Source organism: Rhincodon typus, chromosome 35 (assembly GCF_021869965.1).
Source record: "Rhincodon typus isolate 14 chromosome 35, sRhiTyp1.1, whole genome shotgun sequence".
In the NCBI taxonomy this organism is placed as follows: Eukaryota; Metazoa; Chordata; class Chondrichthyes; order Orectolobiformes; family Rhincodontidae; genus Rhincodon; species Rhincodon typus.
Window position 1 is genome coordinate 24,149,317 of NC_063366.1, and position 26,967 is coordinate 24,176,283.

Sequence of the window (26,967 nt, forward strand, 5' to 3'; positions counted from 1 at the left end):
GAGAGAGAGAGAGAGAGAGACCCCCTGGGTGGGGGCAGAGAGAGTGAGAGAGACCCCCTGGGTGGGGGCAGAGAGAGTGAGAGAGACCCCCCGGGTTGGGGGTGGTGGGTGATGGGAGCAGAGAGAGAGACACGGCCTGGGCGAAGTGGGAGTGGGGAGAAAATAGCTGTGGAAGGGGGTGGAGGAATTATCTGCTGGAATCTATAAAAGGAGTGTTGACTGATAAATGGGATTATTACTTTGACTTTGTTTAAAATGTGCTGAGCTTTGTTATATAAGTCTTTGGTTTGGTTTATTGTATCTCATCTTCATTTGTGTTGTTAGTAAGCTGCTGTTTTATAGATCAAGTAAAACTCTGCAGCATCATGTGCTCAACATTCAGTGAGAGATCAGCTTGTTAAATTAAATTAAAATATGTTCTATCAGGTCTGCTTTGTGTCTGATGATAACCTCGGCTCGGATCACCAAACTGCACCATTACCACTGACTGTCGCTGTTTCTATCACTTCACAGTCCCTTGTATGATGATACTTAATTACAAGCCTTTCAGAATATAACTGAATAACATGTACAGACGGTTCTGGACTCTTGGGAAACCTCTGTGAGATGTACCAGACAAATCCTCCCATTGTTATGAAATTATTTTGTTTTACAGCCTTCTCCTATCAATGGATGCTAATGTGAACAGCAGCAAGATCATGGCTGCGTCTGGGCAGACCTTGCCAGGGTCACATCAAGTCCTGGCGAGAAAACGAAAAGTGGCCGATGAGAATACTGAGGTGAGTCGTTTAGTCCTGTCTCTAAAGTCTGGTTATATTGCCCATCTTCATTGCCGCCGTGCTCCTCTATGTCAAATACTAATGATGCTAAGTGCCATTAGGCAAGATTGCAGGATCATAGTTCCTTGAAAGTGGAGTCACAGGTAAATAGGATAGTAAATAGGAAGAAGGCATTTGGCACACCTGCCTTTGGTGCATTGAGTATAGGAGTTGGGAGGTCACGTTGTGGCTGTACAAGACATTGGTTCAGCCACTTTTGGGGTACTGTCTGCAATTCTGGTCTCCCTGCTACAGGAAGGATGTTATGAAACTTGAAAGGGTTCAGAAAAGATTTATGAAGTTGTTGCTAGGGTTGGAGATTTCAGCTATACGGTGAAGCTGAATAGGCTGGGGCTACTTTCCCTGGAGCATCAGAGGCTGAGGGGTGACCTTTTAGAGGCTCTTAAAATTGTGAGGGGCATGGAAAGGGTAAATAGGCAAGGTCTTTTCCCCAGGGTAGGGGAGTCCAAAAGTGGAGGGCATAGGTTTAAGGTCAGAAGGGAAAGATATAAAAGGGGCAACTTTTTCATGCAGAGGGTGTATGGAATGAGCTGCCAGAGGAAGTGGTGGAGGCTGGTACAATTACAACATTTAAAAGGCACCTGGATGGATATATGAATAGGAAGGGTTCAAAGGGATATAGGCCAAATGCTGGCAAATGGAACTATATTTATATGGGATATCTGGTTGGTATGGACGAGTTGGACAGAAAGGTCTGTTTCCACGCTGCATATCTCTGTGACAAATTCAAGAAGAAACTGTGGCAAGGAAAGGCTGAAATGAAACCGAGGTTCTGAGGAAGATGATCTTTCTACCCTGCGGGTGAATGGAAGAAGCATCTGGATGAATGACTGCAGGATCACTGCTCCAATGCCTGATCTCTCATTCTCTCCACGTGATAGATGGAGCTGAATTGATCAATATTTAAAAACACCTTCGAGATATAATTATTATAAATCATTCACTTTGGTGGGAAGAACATTGAAAGACAATTTTTAAAAAAAGGAGGATACAGTTCTGAAGGTGGTACAGGAGCAGAGGGAGCTGGGTGTATATGTGCACAGATCACTGAAGGTGCCCGAACAGGTGGGGAAAGCAGTTAATAAGCACACAGTGTCCTCAGTTTTATTAACAGGGAGACAGAGTACAAGAGCAAGGAGGTGATGCTGAACTTGTACAAGACACTTTAGATCTCTGCTTGTGTATTGTGTACAATTGTAGGCCCCACAACTGTAGGAAAGATGTGAACGTATTGGAGAGAGTGCAGAAGTGACTTACAAGAATGATCCCAGGGATGGAAAACTTCAATGATGAGAATATGTTGAAGAAGTTGGGACTGTTCTCTTTGGAGAGAAGAAGGCTGAGAGAGAGCTTTGATAGAGGTTTTTAAAATCATGAGCAGGACTGGACAGGAGTAGAGAGGGAGAAGTTGTTCCCACTCAGAAAAGGGACAAGAACGAGAGGAACGTAGATTTAAAGTGATATGCAAATGAAGCGAGGGTGAACTGAGGAAAAACTTTTTCACACGATGAGTGGCTTGGGTATGGAATGTATTACCTGGAAATGTAGGGGAGGTAAGTTCAGTTGAGTTCAACAGGGGGAATAGGATGATTGTTTTTAAATAGTGTGCGAGGTAAGGGGAAAAGGCGGGGAATGGCAATAAATCATTTGTCTAGACTGCGCAGGCATGATTGTCCGAATGGCCACCACCTGATCCGTAACATTGCTGTGATTCTGAATAAACCTTGGGTACCAGGTGGTTTCTAACTTTGGGGCTTTTAACTGTATAAACTCCTTTGCCTCCCTCACCTCTCTATGACCTTCTGTAAAACTTTATTCTTTTTGGTGAATCATTTCTTTGAAGCAGCAACTGTTTCTTTCTGGTCACCTCTCTGTAAAGTGTTTCAGGACATCTGCCTACATTTAAAGGATGATATTTATGACTTCGACACAATGTGACTGAGAAGCCCCAGCAAGTGAGCCGATTCACTGAGGTGGAGGAACTGCTTCTGAAAGCTCACTTTTCCAATTTATCCCTAAGATATCATTCCCTCGTTCCATCAGACTAGGGCTCGGATTGCAATCTCCATTAAGAAGTGACTCTTCAACGTCTTAAAAAATTTGGATCTTTGAGTGCTAAAGTAACCAGGACTTTATTCTGTCTAGCCAGTTGTTCCAATGAAAGACTCTGACATGTTAACTCTATTTCTCTCCACAGCTGCTTACGGACCTACTGAATATTCCCAGGGTTTATTGCTTTTGATTTCAGATTTCTAACAGTTGCTTTTGTAGAACATTATGGGCTATTTTTATACCACAGAAGTTGGTGAACTCCTGATGCTCTACACAGGAGTATCTCCAGCATTATGTGAATGCTATTGTAATAGAATGAATATGGTTAGGTCGTGGTTAAAGAATGTCTGTGTTGCTGTGGGTATTGGAATTGAAGTAGAAGGAATGATGTCAGATGAATATTTACAGTTTAGCTTTAATCCTAGTATCCTATATTTTAAAAAAAAAAGCCATTTGCCAATTGGCATCCCAAATCAGTTTGATCACATTGTGGCATGTGCCAAGCCATTCAAGGCAAGTACCATCATCTTAGTGGAAAATATTGTCAATGATATCTTTCATAAAAACTTGTGGAAGTGAAGGAGAAGCCTTACTCTTTCTTACCAGTTTAGATTAACAGTTGTGAATAATTTTCTCCTGCTCAAGGATTTAGTCAGACTTTGGAATTATTGCAATTTTTTGAGCCTAGGAGGAGGATTGAGGGTAGAGGGTGACCCCTAGAATGTTATCTCTGATCATTCCCACCTGCGTGACAAATTTACTTAAATCTCAGTAAGTGAAAGCATCTGATGGCCTACAAGTGAATTTAAAAATAATGTAAACAGAAAACCAGAAACATAACACTACTGGAAAAGAAAAACCTGAAGGATTCAACTGTTTTTGCTCAAACTACCCTGCACTAAATAATCATTACAGATGGAAATTCTTGGGGGGGAAAAGCACTGTGTATGTGATCAAGGTCAACATGGAGCTGTGACTGGGCCAATAAAATGATGACTTGCACTTGCCATACAAAGTAAATTCACCCCAATACCCCTGTCCAAAACAACTCCATTTTCCAGGTGGTTTTAAGTGAAATGGTCGTCCTAATTGATGGATTTATAGACCTCAGTGCTAGGTTGACAGATCGTCTTGTGATAGTTTAAGTGTAACATATCGGTGCAGGAGACACTGAACTAGTTGCTCGCTTTTGACAGCGCTCTCCTTTAAAGGATTGGAAGATGAACATCAACGAGACTGTGGTTAACGGTAATAAGAACCTGTCTCAGCGCTCACGCCTTCCCCAGCCTTCACTGAAGAGAATGAAGCTAAATACAACAGTGGACAACACAGATGTGAGTCCTCCAAGTGGCTGAGTAGTCATTGATATGGTGATAAACTGACGGGCGGTGGAGGTTAGGGAGGGTGTGGTCAAAGCCTAAAAACACAAGTAACCTTTAGCATTCCAGGAGGACAGGAAAATTCAGAGGGGCAGTTGAGAAATTGAATTACTTGATGAGGTTTGGAGGAGACTGAGAGAATTTCCGATGGTAGATATGAAATTACTGGACTGTCAGTGTTGGGGGAATCGGCAAATTCTCCAACAGAAATGGTTTAATCCACATCCGAGATCACAAAGCAATGAGTTGTCCCCTAAACCTGGAGCATTGACTGCTTAAAATTCTCACTTTTACCCTACAGCCTACTTGCTTTATAGCTCCATGAACGTATCTGTTTACATAATAACATGGTTAAGATCTGAATTCTTCTACTCATCTGCCAGTACTGTATCAGAAGATGCTGAAATCTTTTTTAACTCCTCTGTGGTCTTCTGGGTACTTGTGTGAAATTGGAAGTTGGTGTTCCCCTTCAGTGAGAACATGGTTTGAAAACAGAAACAAGCACTGAATTAATTGGAGCAGTTTTCTCCTGGCATCGTTGCTTGTGTATCCCTAACTGTGCCGCTACAAATTGACATCTCCGTTCAATTAAAGCTCTGAAAACCCATTTCATACTATTGACAAAGAGCTTTTGGTTTTTAAGCACCACCTTTTGCTTCTGAATCAGTGGTTTGAAGGTTCAAGCCCCAAGCTGCATACCTGTGCTGCAGTTTAAAGCAGTCCATGCTGAAGCTGTGGTTATCTCTGAGAATGTTAAACCAAGAATGCTGTGGCTGGATGTAAAATGTCCCCACTGGACCATTCACAGAGCAGAAGAGTTTTTGAGGATGGCACGTAACCTGAGTAAACACATCGAATGTTAAACTATCTGGTTCGAAACAGAAACTTGACACTGGAATGTACCCTTGAATCCAGCTTTGCTTTTTTTCTACTGTGTGCTTAGGTGGTGGTGGGAGGGCAGCAGTTGGCGGTCAGGTCTGTCTGAGTTTATTATTCCTTTAGGTTTTGTGTTGCTGCTGATTGAGGTTTCCTGTAAATTTATAATGCATTGTAATTTTTCTTGGCCTGTTTTTAGTTGCCTGTGGCTGTGAAGAAGTTTGGCAGCAGCAATGTAACATTCAGTGCTGCATCCACCATTAGCAAAATAGCATCAACCAGGTCCTCAATTGGGGTGAGGAGCCAGTATGGAGGTACGTGACTCATGCTTTCTTTCCGATGTAAGCAGCAATGCAGGATCTTTCATTCTCTCTGTGTTTCTTCTTGCAGTTTAATATAATTGCATGTTGTCAGCCTACTGAATCATTTTGGAGGAGAGATGTACCAGAGCTGTATTTTTGCGTTAACAGTGCACGGTGTCCCCTTTATGAACAATGAAGTTAGCACATGCGTCATGCTGTATGTGAAGTAGTGCACTTTGGCCTGGGCTGCTCCCAAAGCATATGCCATTTCTTTCCAGAAGGGCAAGACAGGCAATTTTGTTTGGAATATATTTGATCTACAATTGGATTGCTAACTGCAGAGGCTGGGGAGCAATCCTGTTCTGCTCACTGCTAGATTCCCTCCCCTTCCTCATGCCATAACATGACAACATCCTGAATGCCACAGTACATAACATCCCTCCCTCACACCATCCACCCAGTCCTTTCAGCTTCAGAGACCACTTGAGTTCCAACAGGTTAATTGTAAAATTCTCATGCTTTGAAATCATTCTTGAGCCTCTTCACCTGACAAATGGCCTCTATTCCTCATGCTCCAGTCCACCTAGAATTCCTTGAACACTAGGATTCTGTATCTAATTTGCTCAAACTTGATGTTTCCTTCTCGCAGAAACTTTCCTACAGCACTATCTGTTAGCCCTTTCCTCTCCTCAACATTTATGTGTACAACACTGCCTTTCTGAAGATGTTACTTGTAACAGGCCATTGGTAGATTCTGGACAAAAGGAAACTGGGGCTAAAGGTCTGCATGTTTTGGGGAAAGGATGTTTGATGGATGGATGGATGGAAGGAAGGACACAATACTTGACACATTTGCCTCTGCGTCTTCTTTGAATCTGGTGTGGACTCAGAACCAGTTTCAACCTGTACAGGTGTGCAGCAGAGTGTATTCCATGACTTTTTTTGGTGTAACCATGAGCAGGTGGTGTGGTTGGGAACTGAAGTTTGAGGGTATGTAGGTTTCTCACTTTGTGATGCTAAAAGATAGTGGGAGCACAAATGTCACTGTGACCTGATATGTTTGTGACATATAATACATGACAGATGGTAGCATCACAGTAATGTCATTGACATTGTAACAATCCAGAACTTCCACTAATGGTCTATGGCAGAGGGTGAAATTTGAATTTGATTTTTTAAAAAAAATCTGGAATGAAAAAGCTGACCTAATGGCATCCACGTAACCAACCACTTGTTTGTTGAAAAAAAGTACCATCTGGTTCACTAACGATCTTTAGGGAGGAAAATCTGTTCTCTTTGTGTATCTGTAACTCCTGACCCACAGCAATGTGATTGTTTCTGAACTGCCCTGTGGGCAGTTAGGGATGAGAAATGACGTGGGCCTAGCCAGTGGCTCCCATGTCCTCTGAAAGAACAAATTCCTGTCAGCCAGCTGTGGTGGGCTTCAGAGCTTTGCAACAAAAGTGTGTATCTCTATTGGGTTCTGTATACAAACTGCACTGTGTCCTTTTCTACAGCTGGATTGGCAAAGACCGTTCAAGGAGTAGGAACTAGAAGTCGACCTGTGAACTGTGCCGCCACAGTAACAGGAAGTAAGTGTGTCATTGCCTTTTATTTTTTCACTTTTCGGTTGTTGGGGGGAGAGAAAGCAATGGACATGGAATTAAAACTCCAATGCTGTCATGCCCATGTAAATTACTATAGAGTCATAGAGACATACAGCACAGAAACAGACCCTTCGGTCCAACTCTTTCAGAGCCGACCAGATATCCTAAATAAATCTAACCCCATTTTCCAACATTTGGCCCATATCACTCTAAACCCTTCCTATTCATATACCCATCCAGGTGCCTTTTTAAATGTTGTAATTGTACCAGCCTCCACCACTTCTTTTGGCAGCTCATTCCATACACGCACCACCCACTGCATAAAGAGTTGCCCTTAGGTCCCTTTTAAATCTTTCCCCTCTCAACTTAAACCTATGCCCTCTAGTTTTGGACTCCCCTGGGGAAAGCCCTTGTCTATTTACCGTATCTATGCTCCTCATGATTTTATAAACCTCTGTAAGGTCACCCCTCAGCCGCCAATGGTCCAGGGAAAATAACCCCAGTCTATTCAGCCTGTCCCTATAGCTCAAACCCTCTAACCCAGCCAACACCCCTGTAAATCTTTTCTGAACCCTTTCAAGTTCCACAACATCCTTCTTATGGCGGGGTGCCAGAATTGCACACAGTATTTCAACTGTGGCCTAACCAATGTCCTGTGCAGCTGCAACATGATCTCCCAGCTCCCACACTCAATGCACTGACCAATAAAATTACTAAATGATTCAGACCACTGCATGACCTCAAATGTGTATTGCTTGACATGAGAGAGAGTTAAAAGGGATAGAAACTAAAACACTGAAAGTCTTTTTGATGGCCTGCAATGAATAATTGACCATTTTCATCTGTTCAGATTGCAGTCTGGTAATGAACTTTTATTTGTGTGGCTGCATTGATCTAGAACATAGAACAGTACAGCACAGTACAGGCCCTTTGGCCCACGATGTTGTGCCGAACTTTTACCCTCAACCTAAGGCCTATCTAACCTCCACCCCTACCTTATACCATCATCCTTATGCCTATCTAATAGCCGCTTAAATGCCCTAATGAGGCCGACTCCACTACCCTCTCCGGCAATGCATTCCACGTCCCAACCACTCTCTGAGTAAAGACCCTACCTCTGACGTCTCCCCTATATCTACCTTCACTCACTTAAACTATACCGCCTCGTAATAACTACCTCCACGGTCGGAAAAAGTCTCTGGCTGTCTACTTTATCTATACCTCTGATCATTTTGTACACCTCTATCAAGTCATCTCTCATCCTTCGTCGTTCTAAAGAGAAAAGCCCCAGCTCTCTCAACCTTTCCTCGTAAGACCTTCCCTCCATTCCAGGCAACATCCTCGTAAATCTCCCCTGCACCTTTTCCAACGCTTCCACATCTTTCCTGTAATGAGGCAACCAGACCTGGACACAATACTCCAATACTCCTGGCCGAACCAGGCTTTTCTATAGCTGGAGCATAACTTCACGGCTCTTGAACTCAATCCCTCTATTGATGAAAGCTAACACACCATACGCCTTCTTAACAACTCTATCCACCTGGGTGACAGCTTTCAGGGAACTGTGGACTTGAACCCCAAGATCCTTCTGCTCCTCCACACTGCCAAGAATCTTCCCATTAACCCTGTATTCTGCTTTCAAGTTTGTCCTTCCAAAATGAATCACCTCACACTTTTCAGGGTTAAACTCCATCTGCCACTTCTCAGCCCAGCTCTGCATCCTATCAATGTCCCTTTGTAATCTAGAACAGCCCTCTACACTGTCCACAACGCGACCCACCTTCGTATCATCCACGAACTTACTAATCCACCCTTCTACTCCTTCTTCCAAATCATTTACAAAAACCACAAATAGAAGAGGACCCAGTACAGATCCTTGTGGTACACCACTCATAACTGAGCACCATGTTGAATATTTTCCGTCCTCTACCACGCTTTGTCTTCTAAGGGTCAGCCAATTCTGAATCCAATATGCCACATTTCCCCCTATCCCATGCCTCCTTACCTTCTGCATGAGCCTACCATGGGGAACCTTATCAAATGCTTTACTTAAATCCATGTATACCACATCCACTGCTCTACCTTCATCCACATGTTTGGTCACCTCTTCAAAGAATTCAATAAGGTTTGTGAGGCATGATCTACCCCTCACAAATCCATGCTGACTATCATGAATCAAACTGTGCCTTTCCAAGTGATCAGAAATCCTATCTCTCGGAGCCCTTTCCAATAAGACTAACTGGCCAGTTAATTTCCAGGGTTATCCCTGTTCCCTTTTTTGAACAAGGGAATGACGTTTTCCTCTCTCCAATGTTCCGGCATTATACCCGTGGACAGTGAGGATGAAAAGATCATCGCCAAAGGCCCTGCGATCTCTTCTCTCGCTTCCCACAGAATCCTTGGATAAATCCTATCAGGCCCCGGGGGACTTTTCTATCTTCAAGTTCCTCAAAATTCCTAGTACATCTTCCTTACTAACATCGATCTCATGGAGCCTACCAGCCTGTTTTACATTGTCCTCCTCTACAACTAGGTCCCTCTCGGTTGTGAATACCGAATAAAAGTATTCATTAAGGACCTCTCCTATCTCTTTCGGCTCCGTGCAGAAATTCCCTTTACAATCCTTGATCGGCCCTACCCTTTCTCTGGTCATTCTCTTATTCCTCACGTACATTTAAAAAGCCTTGGAGTTTTCCTTGATCCTATCTGCCAAGGTTTTCTCATGTCCCCTTATAGCTCTCCTAAGCCCTTTCTTCAGCTCCTTCCTGGATAACTTGTATTCCTCTGGAGCCTTTTCCGTTCCTTGATTCCTAAACCTTACATAAGCATCCTTCTTCCTCTTAACCAGTTGCTCGACCTCTCTTGAGAACCAAGGCTCCCTCACTCGACCGCATCTTCCCTGCCAGCTAGGGACAAACATATCGAGCACACGCAGTATGCATTCCTTTAACAATCTCCACATTTCAATAGTGCTCTTCCCTGACAGCATCTGTTCCCATTTTATGTGACCCACTTCTTGCCTAACAGAATTGTAATTACCCTTCCCCCAAATATAAACCTTACCCTGCTGTATGTACCTGTCCTTTTCCATGACTATTGTAAAAGTAACAGGGTTATGATCACTACCGCCAAAATGCTCTCCTACCAACAGGTCTAACACTTGGCCCGGTTCATTGCCAAGCACCAAATCCAAAGTGGCCTCTCCTCGTGTTGGTCTATCTACATACTGTGTCAGGAATCTTTCCTGAACGCACTGGACAAAATCCGCTCCATCTAAACTATTACAACTAAAATGTTTCCAATCAATATTTGGAAAGTTGAAGTCACCCATGACTACAACCCTGTGACTTCTGCACCTTTCGAGTATCTGCCTCCCAATTCGCTCCTCCACTTCTCTGCAACTATTAGGGGGTCTGTGAAAAAAACCCCAACAAAGTGACTGCTCCTTTCTTGTTCCGGACCTCAACCCAAACTGATTCTCTAGACATATCATTCTCAAACTGCCTTTCAGCAGCTGCTATACTCGCCCTGACTAGCAATGCCACTCCCCCACCTCTTTTTCCACCCTCCCTTTTTCTTTTAAAGCATCTAACTCCTGAAACTTCCAACAACCATTACTGTCCCTGAGTTACCCAAGTTTCTGTAATGGCCACAACATCATAGTTCGAAGTACTGACCCATGCTCTAAGTTCATCCGCCTTATTTCTGATACTTCTAGCATTGAAGTATACACACTTCAAACCATCTCTGTGTCCACAATTACGCTCCATCGACTGCATTTCTTTATTAACAACCTCACTCCCTGTTGTGTCTGTTGGAAGGCTGAATACCTCATACTCTGAATTACAAATCTGGTTCCCCACCCCCTGCCAATCTAGTTTAAACCATCCCATATAGGTCGAGCAAACCTCCCTCCCAGGATATTTGTGCCCTTCTGGTTCAAGTGCAACCCCTCCTTACTGTACAGGTCCCACCTTCCCCAGAATGTTCTCCAATTATCCACATAATGGAAGACCTCCCTCCTACACCAGCCCTGTAGCCACGTGTTTAGCTGCACTCTCTCCCTGTTTCTTACCTCGTTATCACGTGGCACTGGTCGTAATCCATAGATAACTACCCTGTTTGTCCTGGACTTCAGCTTCCAACCACACTCCCTGTACTCGTTTTTCACATTCTCAGTCCTTTTTCTACCTATGTCATTGGTACCGATGTGTACCATGACTGCTGGTTGCTCACCCTCCCCCTTAAGGATCTTGAAGACATGATCCGAGACATCACAGACCCTGGCATCCGGGAGGCAACATACTATCCGTTCATCTCGTTCGCATCCACAGAACCGCCTGTCTGTGCCTCTTACTATTGAATCCCCCACTACAATTGCTCTCCCATTCTCCCCCCTTCCCTTCTGTGCCACAGGGCCAGGCTCAGTGCCAGAGACCTGTCCGCTATGGCCTTCCCCTGGTAGGTTCCCCCCCAACAGTATCCAAAACGGTATACTTATTATTGAGGGGAACGGCCACAGGGTATCCCTGCACTGTCTGCCTATTCCCTTTCCCCTTCCTGACAGTCACCCAGCTACCTTTTTCCTGTCCCTTGGGTGTGTCCACCTCCTTATAACTCCTCTCTATCACCCTCTCAGCCTCCCGAATGATCCGGAGTTCATCCAGCTCCAGCTCCAGCTCCAGTTCCCTAATGTGGTTTTTGAGGAGCTGGAGTTGGGTGCACTTCTCGCAGGTGAAGTCAGAGGGGACACCAGCAGGGACCCTTACCTCCCACGTCATGCAAGAGGAGCATGCAACTGCCCTAGCTTCCATTCCCTTTACTCGAGATTTCCAGAAGAATAAAAAAAAGCCTTACCTTTCCGACCCTCCACACAGTCTTTTTTTTGATACGTGTTTTTCTGCCACGTAATCATTTATTATTCTTTCTCCTTTTTATTAAGCTATAGGGAAGAAGCCAAGAGTGGCAGTCACTGCACCCACCTCTGTCGAGACAGCAGGTAAAATGTTTGGTTTGTAATGTTCTCAGTACACAGGCTGCTCTCTTGGAAAGGAGATGGCTCCTAATGTAATCCAATAGCATGTTTGAAGGTTCTTTCTGTTGGATTAAAATGTTGACTGTATCATCCTCAAAAGGGTTTAAGGGGACAAATGACACTATAGCCTGCAGGTCCAGTAGGATTCCACTCACCTGTTTGGTTCAGTCTCACATGTTTAATGTAGTGTAGAGCTAAGTCAGGGAAGTCAAATTCTCATTTTTATTCAAATCTAATGTGCCTCAGTGCCACATTAAATCTAATTCAATCAGATGCCACATTAATATTATTAGATTTTGCATACCAGCAGCTCATTTGTTATATATTGTAAGCTGTTTTCGTAGTGGGAAATGTGATTCACAGGTACACTTTTGTTTTCTAATGTGGTTGCATTTGAAAAAAACTGTGAATGGTTTCTTTTCTGTTGTCTCCTTCCAGGAGCCGGCTCCAAGAGGCGCCCAGCTTGGGATTTGAAAGGACAGCTTAGTGATATGAAGGTGCAGCTGGGCAACATGAGGACAAGGATGTCTGAGTACACAAGCAAGCTAGAGGTCTCTGAAGTGCACAGCAAGCAGCTTCAGGACAGTGTGGATCAGAGAGACAAACAGTTGGAAATAGCCAGCTCGCAGATTGAAGAACTGCAAAGCAACCTAAAGTTAGTATTGCATTGTATTACTGGGCTATATACAGTAGTAACAAATTGCAGGAAGTAAACAATGTGAACCTATAGAAATCCTCATGTGGCTCACTGATTTTGCTGCATCTTGAAGGAAGAAAAAATGCCCATGTTACTGAACTTAGACCATATTTGGTACTTTCTATAACTGGCAAATTTTGTGTGCTCGTCCCCAGTACGATTTTCATCATGGTGGGGGAGGTGGTCGAGAAAGACTTCTGCCTGATATCACTGTATTTGGGTAGCTTTCATGCATGACAGATTGGCTGTGTGGACCTAAATAAATAAATTGGGCTTAGTAATGACAGTGCCAAAGGTGCTTAAGAAGGCTAATGGACTGCTATCCTTATTACGAGAGGAATTGAACATAAAAGAAGGTTCTGCTTCAGTTACACTAAGGCATTTGTGAGAAGGTGCAGAGGAGGTTTACTAGATTGATGCCTGGAATGAGTGGTTTGTCATATGAGTACAGGCTGGGCTGGTTTTCGCTCGGAGAGATTGTGTGCAGTCTTGCCAAGGTAGATATGAATAAGATGTTTCCTCTTGGTGAGTCCAGAACAGGGGGTCACTTTTAAAATTAGGATCTTCCTTTCAGAACCATAATGAAAAGTTTTCAGGGGTTTGTGAAATTTATGGACTCTCTGTCTCAGGTGCTAAAGGTTAGGCCATTGAATGTTTTTAAGGCATAGTTAGATTTTTGTTAGGCAAATAAATCCAAGCTAAGAACATAGAATTCAAAACAAACAGATCGCCATTCAATAGGAGAAAGCTTGAGGGACCGAATAACCTACATCCAACCCTAATTTACATGTCTGTACAAGTATAGAAAACTGGCAGGTTTGTAGGTCCAGCAGAATGTGTAGTGAAATAAAGTTTCCCATTCTAGATGTGTGTCCATTACATACGATGTTGCCTTTTCACTTCATGAATGCTGACAGATTTGTAAGTTGAAATCAGGTTCAGTTTTTTAATCTTTGTTTATAAACTCAGTCAATTAGCAACTGTAAAGTGATATTGGCCTCGCCTTTCTCAATATGGCTCATGTGGTCAGTGTCCTATGTTTTCTGATGTCCCTTCATGAATGATCTTGGGATGTTCAACAATAAAGGTGCTATATGAATGCAGTCTGTAGTGTATATATATCCATTCCAGGAACCTTGACCATTCACTTGTTCTGCTTAGGGCAATGGAATTACTGCTGAAGAACAGAGAAGAGGAGCTGGAGAAGTGCCGAGCTGAGAATTCTGCCATGCAAGGAGTGTTGGAGGTACGGGGAACTGAAATAGAACACTTAACTGCTCAAGTTACAGAACTGAAGACCAGCAGGAGTGAGCTCCAGAGCAACTATCTGACACTCTCCATGGTGGCTGAGAATACTGAGGTAGTGTCATGTTCTGGATGTTTGACAATTCTTACCTCCACTCCTCCTCTTCAAGGGATCCAGGTGCTTTGAAGGCTGTCAAGTTTAGAGAGTAGCTGGATCTACGAGTAGGTCACTAATCTGATCCCACCAGTGACTCAGTTCTACCACCTTGGGCCGGTCCATTTGGCTTCTATTCACCTCTAAATGGGTACCAGAGAGGCAGTATGCTGCCACACCTGAACCAGCCCTCCAAAAGATTGCAACTGATAATGGGACATGGCATTCATCGGACCAGACTCTTGGGGTGTGTTAAGAACATCTCTGGGTGTTACACTATTACAGAGAGAGCAGTGTTAATTGTGAGGTCCTCATAGGTCAGTTCTAGCAAGCCTTGCAGCTAGAATTAGAAATAGCCTCAAGTGCAGCAGATTTAGTTAGTGTTCTCTTTAGTTCTAATCTTGAATGACAAGCTAAGAGGGATATATCATTTCAGTTCATGGTGACTAAACTGGTCTTGCATTCTTTTACTTGGAGCAAATGATTTGGGGATAGTTGCATGTTGTTTATAAATGTGCCCAAAATAGTAACACTGTCTTTGTTTCCACATTCTTCTAGAACAAGCTGAAGTTGACAGAGACTGAGCTTGCACAAAAGGTTGCCTGCATAGAGGAGCAACAGTCGACCATTGCATCTCTGCGTGATGTGATTGTGGATCGTGAGGAAAGGCTGCACCTGACCGAACAGGAGAGGCGCAGACTGCACAACACTGTGCAGGAACTCAAGGTAGATCAGGGCCACTGCAACCAGTGTCATTCCCATTCTCTTCTACAGATAACTTGGCATGTTGGATACATGGCTATTTGAGACTTGAAAACTGGGGAAATGGGAGCAGGGCCATTGCAAATGGGTAGATGACGGATGGAGTAGACGGTTGGGGGGAGCGCGGTGGCACAAAGGAGTTAGGCTGTAGTAGGGAGGGATGGCCTTGGGAAGAAGGCAGCAGTTTGGTGGGGGGATCAGCCCTGGGGAGCGGAGGGACAGCTAGTGGCTGATGAATGTGTACAAAGCATTGACTGACTGATTTAAGATTGGCCATGAGGAGCTGTCCCCTGTTGTAGCTCTGTCTCCACAAGTAGAAGGTCGCTTGAGGAATACTTCCCCTTTGTCCAGTGTGTAACCAATGTAAAATCCGTATCTTTTTATTGTTCTGTAGGTTGGATTATGGACTGAAATAGGGAAAGTAATGTTTTAAAAACCAAGGGTTGTGGAAAGGATTACTGAACTTTTTAAAAACAAGTTCTTGTTCTCCCAGTGAGCCAAGGTTCCTGCAGACAGGCTGGTACTAGGGGCTGTGTATGAAGTAAGATTCGGCTGACAACAAGAAGCTGATTGGTCTGTGCAGTAGTGACCAGTGGTCAATGACAAAGCCCTCAGCCTCCCAGCAACTATGTGTTTGGTTGCTGGGTAGCTGAACACCATTATGAATGTGAATGATATGGTCAGAAGCCTTCAGACTTCTAAAGAAGATGGCATTTCTCCCTCTCTCTTGGCAGTAAAGCCTGAGAAAAACCAGATTATCTTCCCCTCACCTGTAGCTGTAAACTGTGATTTTTAGCCTGTAGCTAAGGGACTTTGTGAATCCGTTGTTCTGTGCCTCCTGTGTGGAAGTGAAAAGCATTTGGAGAAGAGAGATCAATGAACAGCAAATCTTGACGATCTAAAATCATCATCTCGGTGAACCCTGTGAGCAGGAGCCATTGAACTATCTTCCCAGTGTTTTCACTCTGCCCATAACACCAATTTCTTTTTTCACGTGTGTGTCTGTCCCTGTGTGTGGTGTGAGGAGTTTTGCAAGGGATTTAGATTTTAACCAGACAACAGTTCATGGTTGTTTCCCTGTAGCTAGAATCTATTTGTAATAAATGGTAATTCTTGTTGAGTACTGACCCATGTTTTCTGTTAACCTAGGTCTAAAAAGATAGCTATATTGGGGAATGTTGCTCACTTTGTTAAAATCTTTTAACTTTTGTGATGACTTCAGGAACAGTGGGACTTAATTTCCGACGTGGCCCCCAATAATTTGTTCCTCTCGTCTCACAGGGTAACATCCGTGTGATCTGCCGTGTACGGCCAGTTCTCGATTCAGAGAAGGAAGGTTGCGGTGAAATTGAACACGTTCAGTTTTCTCACGATGATGACAAGGTGATCACTCTGACCAAAAAGGAAGAGGTGAGATTTCCATTTACAGTGCATTTGATCCTTCAAACGTGGTGACCACTTCATGGAGCTGTGGAGAGTCCGATTCAGACATAGAACAGGAAGGTTCTTCTCTTTCAAAGTGGAAGAATTGCCCCACTGACTTTACTTGGCCTATGAAATGATGTGAAAGTACTGTCCACTTCTTGCAGAGAATTTGAGCTAGTGGAGGGCATGCAACCTATATGCAGCCTGCTCGCTGTGCTTCCGTAATTTCCATTGGATTGTGAGACCTGCTATCTCATGGCAATGGGAATTATTTCCAAAGCAGATGCAGCAATGGGGTCAGATTCTGGTCGTAACTCTACCGCCTGCTGTCTTCTTTTTCTGGTTTACAAACTTGACATTTTCCCCCTCTCTGTCCCTGTTTATAGTCTCACATTGGTCGTGATCGGAAAGGCGAGGTGAAATATGACTTCAGTTTTGACCATGTATTCCAGCCAATGGCAAAGCAAAACGATGTATTTGAGGATATCTCACAGCTGGTCCAGGTAACGTTGGTGGAGAATGGCTCACTACCAATAATTGGTGGCAATTTATTACTTCAGTCTGTTTAATCTGAATAATCCTTCACATCTCAAGTATTTAAACTTTCAGAGGGCTTTCTGTGCATTGGTATACAAATTTAACTTTTCTATTAAGTTATTTGATTAAATCAGTATTATGAATGCTCATAGCAAACTTTATCACTCTTAGTGTCACAATAGTCAAGGAGGAGGCTGTGCAGCCCTCTGATCCTGTTACATAAAACACTAGGAGCAGGAGCAGGCCATACAGCCTTCAAGCCTGCATCATTCAATATGATCATGGCTAATCTCATGTTGGCCTCCACTCCAATTCCCTGCCCGCTGTCCATAAACCATTAAGCCGTTACTAACTAAAACTCCGCCCACTCTTTAAGGGTTAGAACAAAAGTGCATTACTGCAGCCTCAGTGGTAACAATATCAATCACTCCTCCAGCTTCCATTGCCTTGGTTGGAAGAAGTTCTCCCTGAGTTTTGTTTCCTTCATTATATGATATGGGCTTTACTGACTGCGTCAACAATTATTGCCCATCCCAGGTTGCCTTTGAAATTTCACTGTGACCCGGGGCTGTCTGCCAGACTACAACTACTTATTTCCTGTATCTACCCTATTGAATCTGTTTATCCTGTTAAAATTGCTGTGGCTGATAAAGGCATCAGTGCAGAATCTGAAAGCTCAGGGTTTGATATCCAAGCCCTGCTAAGTTACAGCAATACAGACACTACCACTGACCTCAGTACAGCCCAGGCTTTGGGAGTACAGTTGCCCCGGTTCTTTGTGTTTGCACACGTACTGCCGAGTCAAATTTCAATCAGTCACATACCTCCCAGTGTTTCTGCCACTCATAGATAATGGATGGTATCCATTGCATCTCTGGTTCTGTATGCAAGGAGTTGGTGTTTTGGACGAGGACAGGACAGAAAGCTGAGCTATTGGCACAGAAAGTTAGGCAGTGAACAGAGTGACTGGCCTGAAGTGGCAATGCCAATCCATCAGAATGGAGGGGATATTCTTAATGAAATAACTTTTTTGCCTTTCTTCCTTTCTTTTCAGTCTGCCTTGGATGGATACAATGTGTGCATCTTTGCCTATGGGCAGACAGGCAGTGGAAAGACATTTACAATGGAAGGGCCTGATGACATGACACCAGAGAACATGGGGATGATTCCTCGAGCTGTTGATCAAATCTTTGCAACAGCAGAGAAACTGAAGACCATGGGATGGACAGTGAGTTACCACAGAGATTGCACACAACAGACTGTATTTGGGTGCAAAACCACAGTCAACCCTTTCCTGGTAACTTCTACAGCTGCCAGGCTGAGCAGGAGATATTAGGACCCTGTAATTAAACAATGTGCAAGGTTTTCTTTTCATTTCCTGTGGGAGGGCACAAATGGATGAACTTTCAGAAGCTTCCTACTAACCACTCAAAACTAGTGATGAAGTGCGAACGTGAGATTAAGGTGTGTCCGTAGTGGGAGATTTTGTGTTCGAATCGCTTCTCTTTAAATTACGTTCTCCCCATCTTCTCTCCTGTTGTTTCTGCCTCGTGGTTAAATTTGATAGCCACCTGCTACCTTCTGAATCTACAATGAAGGGGTCATGTGTGTGGCTTTTGATATTAACAACCTCTGAATGTTTTGTTGTTCTCCTTTTGCTCCAGTCCGGAGATGCAGGGCCCCAGTGTAGCATCTGTAACCTTGGCTGTCTTGGCAATGTTCAGTGAATTCTAGATGTAGCCTGTGTAACTGTCTTCTTTGATGTTACAGTTTTCGAAGGAAAGAGCTTACATTTCTGTGACTTGCAGGTGTCTCCGAGTATTTGAGCTAATGTAGGAAAGTGCCTTGGGCTAGGGAGGAATTGCTGTGACCTGCTTGCTGCATCATTCCTTCATCCAATATGCATGGCTCTAAAATCCAGAACTTGTAACACATTCATGTAATCTTCTGAAGTGAGGGAAGGAAATGGATCCTGTACCAATTTCAACGCTTTCAATCATTTGGCATTGTGAAATGCTTTAAAAGCACAAAACTTGACTACAGGTTTCCTGAGAGTCTACTTCACAAAGTGATGCCAACAGTCAAAGGCACAAAGGTTAAAGCTTTTGAGGAGTATGGCTATTAATTCACCTTTTTACTTTCTGACCAAGCAAGTAACCGGGTATTTATTGCTTTGAGTCATTTGGCTTCATTGTCTACTTATTCTATGAGCACTTTATTTGGATCTGTTTCAGTATAAATTCACTGCCAGCTTTCTGGAGATCTACAATGAGACACTACGGGACCTCCTTGTGACAAAACCAGAAAAAAATGTCGAGTACGAGATCAAACGCCTCAACAATAAAAGTGAACAGCTTCATGTCACAAACCTCAAATATGTTACTGTCACTGCAGAAGACCAGGTGTGTAATGTTGTGTACTCGATTTCTTCAGCTAAACTGTGTAAATGGTGCACTCTTAATTGGACCCAGTAGCAGGAGCTGACACGACTCTCTCTATCTTTGAGCAGAGCCAGGTAATCTCTTTGACAGTAAAAGTTGCCAAGGGAAGTGTCTTAACTGTGCGGGATCCTCATGCTGACTCCGCACTAACAAATTGCCATTGGTTCAAAACAAATATTGTTGAAACACAGATCACTTGACTGAATGGGAGAATAACTTAAGGGCTCCGCAGTCTACTCCTGTTCCTGTGTTTCAGCAGGTCTTGGGCACCATTTAAATTTCTTTGAACTCATCCACTTGGGTTAACATCTTTGGGGGAGAAATTTGAGATGCAAAGGTGGTGGCATGCTGATATTGTTACTGGATTAATAATACGGAGATCCAGTCTTTTGGGGTATGGATTTGAATCCCAGCAGGGCAGATGGTGAAATTTGAATCAATGAAGATCTGGGATTAAAAGCTAGCCCAATGATGACTGTTGTCATTTTAAAACAACATCTGGTTTACTAATGTCCTTCAGGGAAGGAAATCTGTCATCCTAACCTGGTCTGGCTATGTAGAATCATACAGTACAGAAGAGGCCCTTTGATCCATTGAGTCTCACCAACAAAAAATACCCATCACCTATCTACACTAGCCCCACTTTCCTGCACGATGCTCATAGCCTTGAATGTTATGACATTTCGAGTGCTCATCCACATACTTTTTAAAGGTTGCGATGTGTCCTGCCTCTACTGCATCTCAAGCAGTGCATTTCAGATTCCCATCGCCTTCTGGGTGGAAAAACCTTTCCACAAATAGTCTCTAAACCCCCTGTATTTAACCTTAAAATATACCTCTAATTACCGACCTTTCAGCTAACGGGAACACCTGCTTACTATCCACCCTGTCTGTGCCCCACACAATCTTGCACACCTCAAGCAGGTCCCCTCAACCTGAACCTGTCAAGCTTCCTTTCATAGCTAAAATGTTCCATTCTAGACAAACATCGTGGTGAATCTCCTCTGCACCCCCCTCCAGTGTAATGACATCCTTCCTATATTATGGTGACACACTACTCCAGCTATGGCCTAATCAAAGTCTGTACATCTCCAGTATAACCTCCCAGCTCTTATAATCTATGCCATGACTGATAAAGGCAAGTGTCCCATATGCTTTCTTAACCATCTTATTAACCTGTCCTGCTGCATTCAGAGTTCTGTGGACAAGCACAACCAAGATCCCACCCCACCCCCCACAGTTCCTCTGATCTTCCTAGTGTCCTGCCATTCATTGAGTACTCCCTTGTCTTGTCGCTTCTTCCAAAGTACATCGGCACACATTTATCAAGGTTAAATACCCTCTACCACTGATCTGCCCATCTGTAACCTAAGACCATCCTTTTCACTATTAACCACCTGGCCAATCCTAGTGTAATTCACAAAATTACTTATCCCTCCACATTCAATATAATTTATGTATATAAACATATATATCATAAACAGTAAGGATCTGTGTGACTCCAGACCCATCGATTCTTAACTGCCCGCTGAATGGCCACCCAGTTCAAGTGTAAATTAGGGATGTGTGATAAATGTTGGCTGAGCCAGTGAAACCCACATCCATGAACAGTTCTTTTTAACACATGGCTTCACTTAATCTGATCCTGTTTTCCCCAGGTTCACAACTTAATTGCTATTGCAAAAGCCAATCGCTCAGTCGCAAAAACGGCAGCAAATGATCGTTCCTCTCGGAGCCACAGTGTCTTCCAACTGATGATTGAAGGGAACAACTCTAACCGTGATCTCCAGTGCACATGTGAGTCTATGTCCCATGATCTACCTGCAGTAAATGACAGGCAAAGTTTTAGTTTCAAAATATGGTCATGGTGATTTTATATGCATTTGAAGTAGAGGGGTGATCCTGGCAGCTTCTTCCAAACCAAGTACCTAAACTCCTCACCCTGGAACCCCCTCCATATCCTTTCCAGGAATCTCGTGTGCTTCCTAAAGTGCAGTGACCAGAACTTGATATCTTTGTGGCCTACCTAGACTTTCTACAAAAGTTCAGCATAACTCCCCTCTGTTTTTGTACTCAGTTCTTCTGTTTATAAATTCAGTCCCATGTGTTTTGCTAACAACCCTCTCAATGTGTCCTGCCATTTTTTGAATGATAAATGGTGGAAGTCTGTCTGTTCCTGTTGACACTCAATAAAACTGTGCCATTAGATTTTTGTTACCTGACCTACTGCCAATTTGGGCCACCTAACATTTTCTCTATGAGATTCTATCTGTCCCGACTATGCTCTGCCTTTTCTGCTAGCCTATGTTATAGCATCCCTACACTATAGATAGAGGCCATTTGGCACATCAAGTCTGCACTGACCCTCTAAAGAGCATCACATCCCACCCATCCAGTAAACCCATGTTTACCATTGTCAATCCACCTAACCTGCGCAACTTTGGACTGTGGGAGGAAACCAGAGCACACGGCAGAAACTCGGAAACGGGGAGAATGTGCAAACTCCACACAGACAGGAGCCTGAAGGTGGAATCGAACCCGGGTCCCTGCTGCTGTGAAGTAGCCGTGCTATAACCACTGAGCCATCGTGCCATCCATTCCAGTGTCCTGTTACACTCATTTAGTATCCTTCTCACTGGTCCGTAACAGCATTCAATAATACAATTAGTCAAACACTATAATCTTCATTTTACAAATTCATGCTCCTTCTCCTTAATTAACTCCAACCTTTCCAAGTCTAATTTTTCTTCTCTTACCTGATTCCTAGTTTTAAATTGACATGCCTGTAGTTGAGAGGAATGCTGCTAAACCCTTGAAAGAAGTCTCACATTTGCCATTCTTCCATTCTTCAATTCGCTGGCACTGCTGCCAGACCTGGAAAGATCGAATGTTTATGGCAAACTCTTCAATATCTATCCCCACTTCCCATTGTTTCCATTACATTGTGCATATTAGTTTTAACCCCATCCATTAACTTACCATCTTCACTTGTGTTGATATTGTCAGCATCTTCTTCCTTTGTAATCGCAAAGTGTTCACTCAGTCTCTTAGGCTTGCTGTATACCTAAGTATCACCACTTTGTCCCTAATAGGCTCTAGTCACCTCTTACTACTTTAACAAGGTTTCCTTTTATGTTGACTGATATTCTGTTTTTCTTTACTCTTTATTTTCCTTCCAACTCTCCCTCAAACTATTGAAGAATTCGTCTAACATACACCTTTCTATCTCCATGACTGACGTTACTTACCCTATCTTTTCTTCCTCGTTGGAATGTACCCATCCTGGGCCCGGAAACATCTCCTTCAAAATCACTACTGTCCTATTGTTTTTTTTCTCGTCAGTCTCTGGTGCCACTTTACCCCGGCTGGATTTCCCTTTCATCCCATTAGGCCTCTGCTGATTTCAAAGTTTCAGAAGCAGCACTGTCACTTAAAAAGCACTACAATGGCACTTACTGTCCACCAAATAACTACCACTTTTCTCCATGTGGTACTTCTGAATCCTTTTACTGGTGACCTCTACTGTGACACTGCCAACATAGAACATGGTTCCTGTCTTCTCCAGATTTTAAGTTTGTTACCATGCCTAGCAAGTTTTGATGTTTTCATGCCTGTGCTTTAACCTTACTTTTGTTAATGCTTGTGTTTTTCCTCAATGGGTTCAGCGACTTTGAGCCTGGTGGACCTCGCTGGCAGTGAGCGCCTGGATAAATCTCACTCGAAGGGTGATCGTTTACGGGAGGCTCAGGCTATCAACACCAGCCTTTCCTGCCTCGGGCATGTCATCATGTCGTTGTCGAACAAGGTAAAATGAAACAAGGCAAACTCTCCATTTTAGTCAGGTTAAAATTTAAGGTGGTGTTTCTGTTCCATTTTGCTCTTTTTTTCAGAGAGGTCACAGTTTTAGAATAAGAGGTGGCAGATTTTAATCACAAATGAGGAATTACTTCTGTCAAAGGGTTATGAAAATGGAATTCACCACCACAGAGTGCGGTGGACACTGGACACTGAATAAATTTGAGAAGGAGACAGACAGATTAGTAGCGGGTTAAAAGGAGAGTGGTCAGGAAAGTGGAGTTGAGGCTGAAATGAAATTAGCCACGATTTTACTATTTCATATGTTTCCCTCAACCCAATCAAGATTTTAAGCTTTTCATTTGTATCCAACCCAGTGTTCTGAAAGAACTGTCTGACCCAGTCTTTTATTTAAATTTTGCAGAAGTAATTAACTGTCATGTCATATTTTGAAATTAAAACTCTACTTTTTATACATATGTATAAAATATACATATATAAATAAATTTTTATAAATCATGCTATGAATATCGTGATGTAGATGAACAAACACCTACAATCATCTTTCTTTCGGGTGTTTTTTAAAAAGTTTCATTGTGTGACATTGCTGCTTCTCTTAATGAGGATGGGAAGAAGAGAACCAATCTTATATAATTTTACCTTTTGGGTGCAACAGGAACTTGGTGAATGTTTACAAAATTGAATTGTACATTCAGGAGATTAAGAGCTGAGCTCAAACAGCTTATTTTCTTCCTTGCAACGTTCAGCATTCCTTGTAGTTATGTCTGAAGGGACCTGCTATTTTATATCCATTGCACATAGGTATGAAAAATAAGATTTATGTTTATATAGTGCCTTTCACAGACTTGACATGCCAAAACACTTTAGTTTTAAAAGTACTTAATTGACTGTAGATTTTCTGACTTGTGCACAGTAAGCTCCCACAAAGAACTATATATTTGCGAGGTCATTTGTTTCATGATGTTGATTTGTGGAATAATTGTTGGCCAGGATACCTGGGAGGGCTTCCCTGCTCTTCAGAACAGCGTCCTACAATTGTTTGCGTCCATACGGAGACAAATATTTTATCTGGAAGCCATCACCTCTGTGTGTAGCTCTCCCTCCATACTGCACTGGAGTGTCAGTTTGGGTTGTAGTACTCTAATCTCTAGAGTTGGACAGTGTGGCATATTAGTTGAAGTTATTTCCCTAATAATCTCTCATCACTAAAGAGGTCTTATATTTTCTAGGAATCGCACATCCCTTATCGGAACAGCAAGTTGACTTACTTGCTTCAGAACAGTCTCGGAGGCAATTCAAAAACGTAAGCTGTTATATCTGTGTTCCACAAAGAAGGGAGAAAGAAAACAGGAAACTAGGCCAGGTAGCCTAAGATCTGTCACTGGGAAAATGTCGAAACCCATTCTTAAGGAGATAATGGCTAGAAATTTAGAAAATCACAATAAAATCAAGCAGTCAACATGATTTTGTGAAAGGACAACCATGTCTGATAAACATATTCTGGTTCTTTGAGGTAAAGGGGAATTCCAATGCACAAAAGCCTTCGATGAGTGCCACGTAAAAGGTTACTGCACAAAAACTCATGCTGTGGGATGCACATTTAGCAGCATGACTAGAAGGTTTGTTAGCTAACAGGAAACAAGGCAAATGTGTCATTGTCAGGATGGAACCTGTAGAAGACAGCAAAGGGATCAGTGCTAGGGCTTCAATGGTAAACTTGGACGAAGCCAAGTCTGCTGATGACACAAAGAAATGTAGAAAGGTAGTTGTAAAGAGTTTGCGGAATTATAGCTAGGTTAAGTGAGTGGGCAGAAGGAATATAAACTTAGAAAATGTGATTTTGACCACTTTGGCAGTATTTAGGCTTAGAATAGAAAAGCAGAATGTTTTTTAACTGGAAAAATGCATTGGAATTTTCTTCTCGAGAACATTGAAGTCTAGATCATTGAATATATTCAAGGTTGAATTGGATATATTTTGAATCAAAAGGGGTTTGAAGGTGATGGGGCAGAGTGCAGACAGGAAAAAGGCATTGGGGCCACAATCAGATCAACAATGATCTTATCAATGGTGCAGCAGGTTCAAAGGCTGAATGCCCTCCTCTTCCTATGATTTCCTTTGGTCTGACAATAGTATTCTATTTATTTCACATGGTGGGCTTTATTAATTGGGATCCTTTTCTCCATAGGCTCATGTTTGTGAATGTCTCTCCTTTGGAAGAGAACTTCAGTGAGTCACTCAATTCCTTGCGTTTTGCCAGTAAGGTATGTTGAGAACTCAATCATTTAATACGTGTTACAGTAATTGGCTAATACAAACACACACACATACACTGTAGTGACAGAAATTAATGCAAGAATTCAAGACAGCCACAAATGAGGAGCTGTTTATCTGTGACACAAGGCTTGTGTTAATTGTATAACAGATGAATCTCTAGTTATGCTGTCGTTCTTTGTGATATCTGGATCCTTAAGATCAGTAAAGCATGACCACCAAAGGTTAATGCTGGACTTGCTTATCACCAGCATGCTCACTGCTGTCCTGAATTGGCATGGGTGCCGGTATGTGTATGCTTGCTACTTGAGATTTGAAAAGCTGTTTTGTACCACCCAGTACTAACTAGCGGCAGTGCTGACGTATGAGCTCCACTCTGAGGGTGACCCATACAAGAACTCACCTGTAGGTTAGTTTGTGAAAGTAAGAATGCCACAGCTGTTCTCTAGGTTTGAGTGTGGAACCACATCTAGCATTCTCTGTTATCTGGGAAAGCTGGAATCCAGCTCAGGCTGTTTGTCCTGCCCTGGAATGTTTGACACTGCTTCTCAGCACACCAATTAAACTGCAAAACATCTCAACAAATGGAAGGGAAAGGGGACATAGATATCACTTTGACAATACCTCTGTTCAGCTTGCTAAACTGGATGTTTTCTTTCAGGTCAATGAGTGCGTGATTGGGACAGCGCAGTTGAACCGGAAATAGAATTGGTAACCACAGCCAAAACCTGTAAATAATGTTCAAAGTTTTTTTTCTCAAATCTGCTTTTTTAAAAAATGGTCAACTTCAAATGTTGTAAAACAGAATCAATCGCCAAATGAAATGTTTCAAATGTAGCTAATTAAAAGTTAGTGTAATCACTAGTTTTTCTGTATTTTGGAAAATATAGTGTAGTATATTTTTCAGGTGAGTGAGGTGGGGAATCAGGCTGTCTACAGTCTGATTTGTGGTTAGTGCCTCCTGGAGGTCGTGATGTTTGTTCATTGTCCTTTAGCAGCAGCTACAACTGTTCGAATGGATTTGAGGCACCTTTAGACCAATCCAGTACACTTAGGAATCGGTGCTGCTTGTATGAGGGTGAATTTATTTTACAAAACAAATTACTGATTTTAATTGTGCATTGGCTGTAGCCATTGTTGGACCGACAAGTGTATTTGGACATGTTCAGCTTTAGTCCATCTTAAGAGGTCCTGTCATGTACATTTCAATTATTGTTGATTTTTAACTCTTTATATGTCTAACTAGTAAATGCTTTATTTTTAAAGACTGATTGATTGATTATTATTCATGCTTATGTTCTTTGGCTGTTGCAAAGTCCCTCCTTAGTATTCTGCAGTATACAATGCTTTGTACTATGGATGGCCTTCACTCAATACATGCCATGTCATTGAAAAAAGAAACCCAATGTTGCGAATCTTTACAATCGTGGTGCAGAAGTAAATTGATTATTTTAAATCTTTTCAAGACTATGTCAACTCTCACTGTATTCAATAGGTTTCATTTTCAGAATGTGCTATTAAAGTTC

The 26,967-nt window shown here is 42.7% G+C and overlaps 1 protein-coding gene across 4 annotated transcripts; it reads left to right on the forward strand.

The window, feature by feature from the left end:
* Nucleotides 1-660: 660 nt before the first annotated feature.
* On the forward strand, nucleotides 661-26,967 carry kifc1 (kinesin family member C1). Of its 4 annotated transcripts, none has more exons than XM_048616627.1 (17): nucleotides 661-779; nucleotides 4,088-4,225; nucleotides 5,346-5,460; nucleotides 6,966-7,040; nucleotides 11,998-12,054; nucleotides 12,529-12,745; nucleotides 13,949-14,147; nucleotides 14,745-14,912; nucleotides 16,230-16,358; nucleotides 16,760-16,876; nucleotides 17,965-18,138; nucleotides 19,145-19,312; nucleotides 21,010-21,148; nucleotides 23,017-23,156; nucleotides 24,397-24,470; nucleotides 25,356-25,431; nucleotides 26,103-26,967. In XM_048616627.1, exons 1-17 carry the CDS (start codon nucleotides 669-671, stop codon nucleotides 26,145-26,147), a joined length of 2,142 nt encoding a protein of 713 aa, XP_048472584.1. In that variant the 5' UTR covers nucleotides 661-668; the 3' UTR covers nucleotides 26,148-26,967. The 4 variants fall into 4 exon arrangements, with proteins under 4 accessions (XP_048472584.1, XP_048472586.1, XP_048472585.1 ...); XM_048616629.1 differs by having other exon boundaries at nucleotides 13,949-14,033; XM_048616628.1 differs by having other exon boundaries at nucleotides 4,103-4,225.

Bases quoted from the DNA above. Each gene is read 5' to 3' on its own strand.
- kifc1 (XM_048616627.1), top strand. From the start codon at position 669: ATGGATGCTAATGTGAACAGCAGCAAGATCATGGCTGCGTCTGGGCAG. The intron at 12,055-12,528 runs GTAAAATGTTTG...GTCTCCTTCCAG, and splicing joins CACCTCTGTCGAGACAGCAG to GAGCCGGCTCCAAGAGGCGC. The intron at 23,157-24,396 runs GTAAAATGAAAC...TATATTTTCTAG, and splicing joins TCATGTCGTTGTCGAACAAG to GAATCGCACATCCCTTATCG.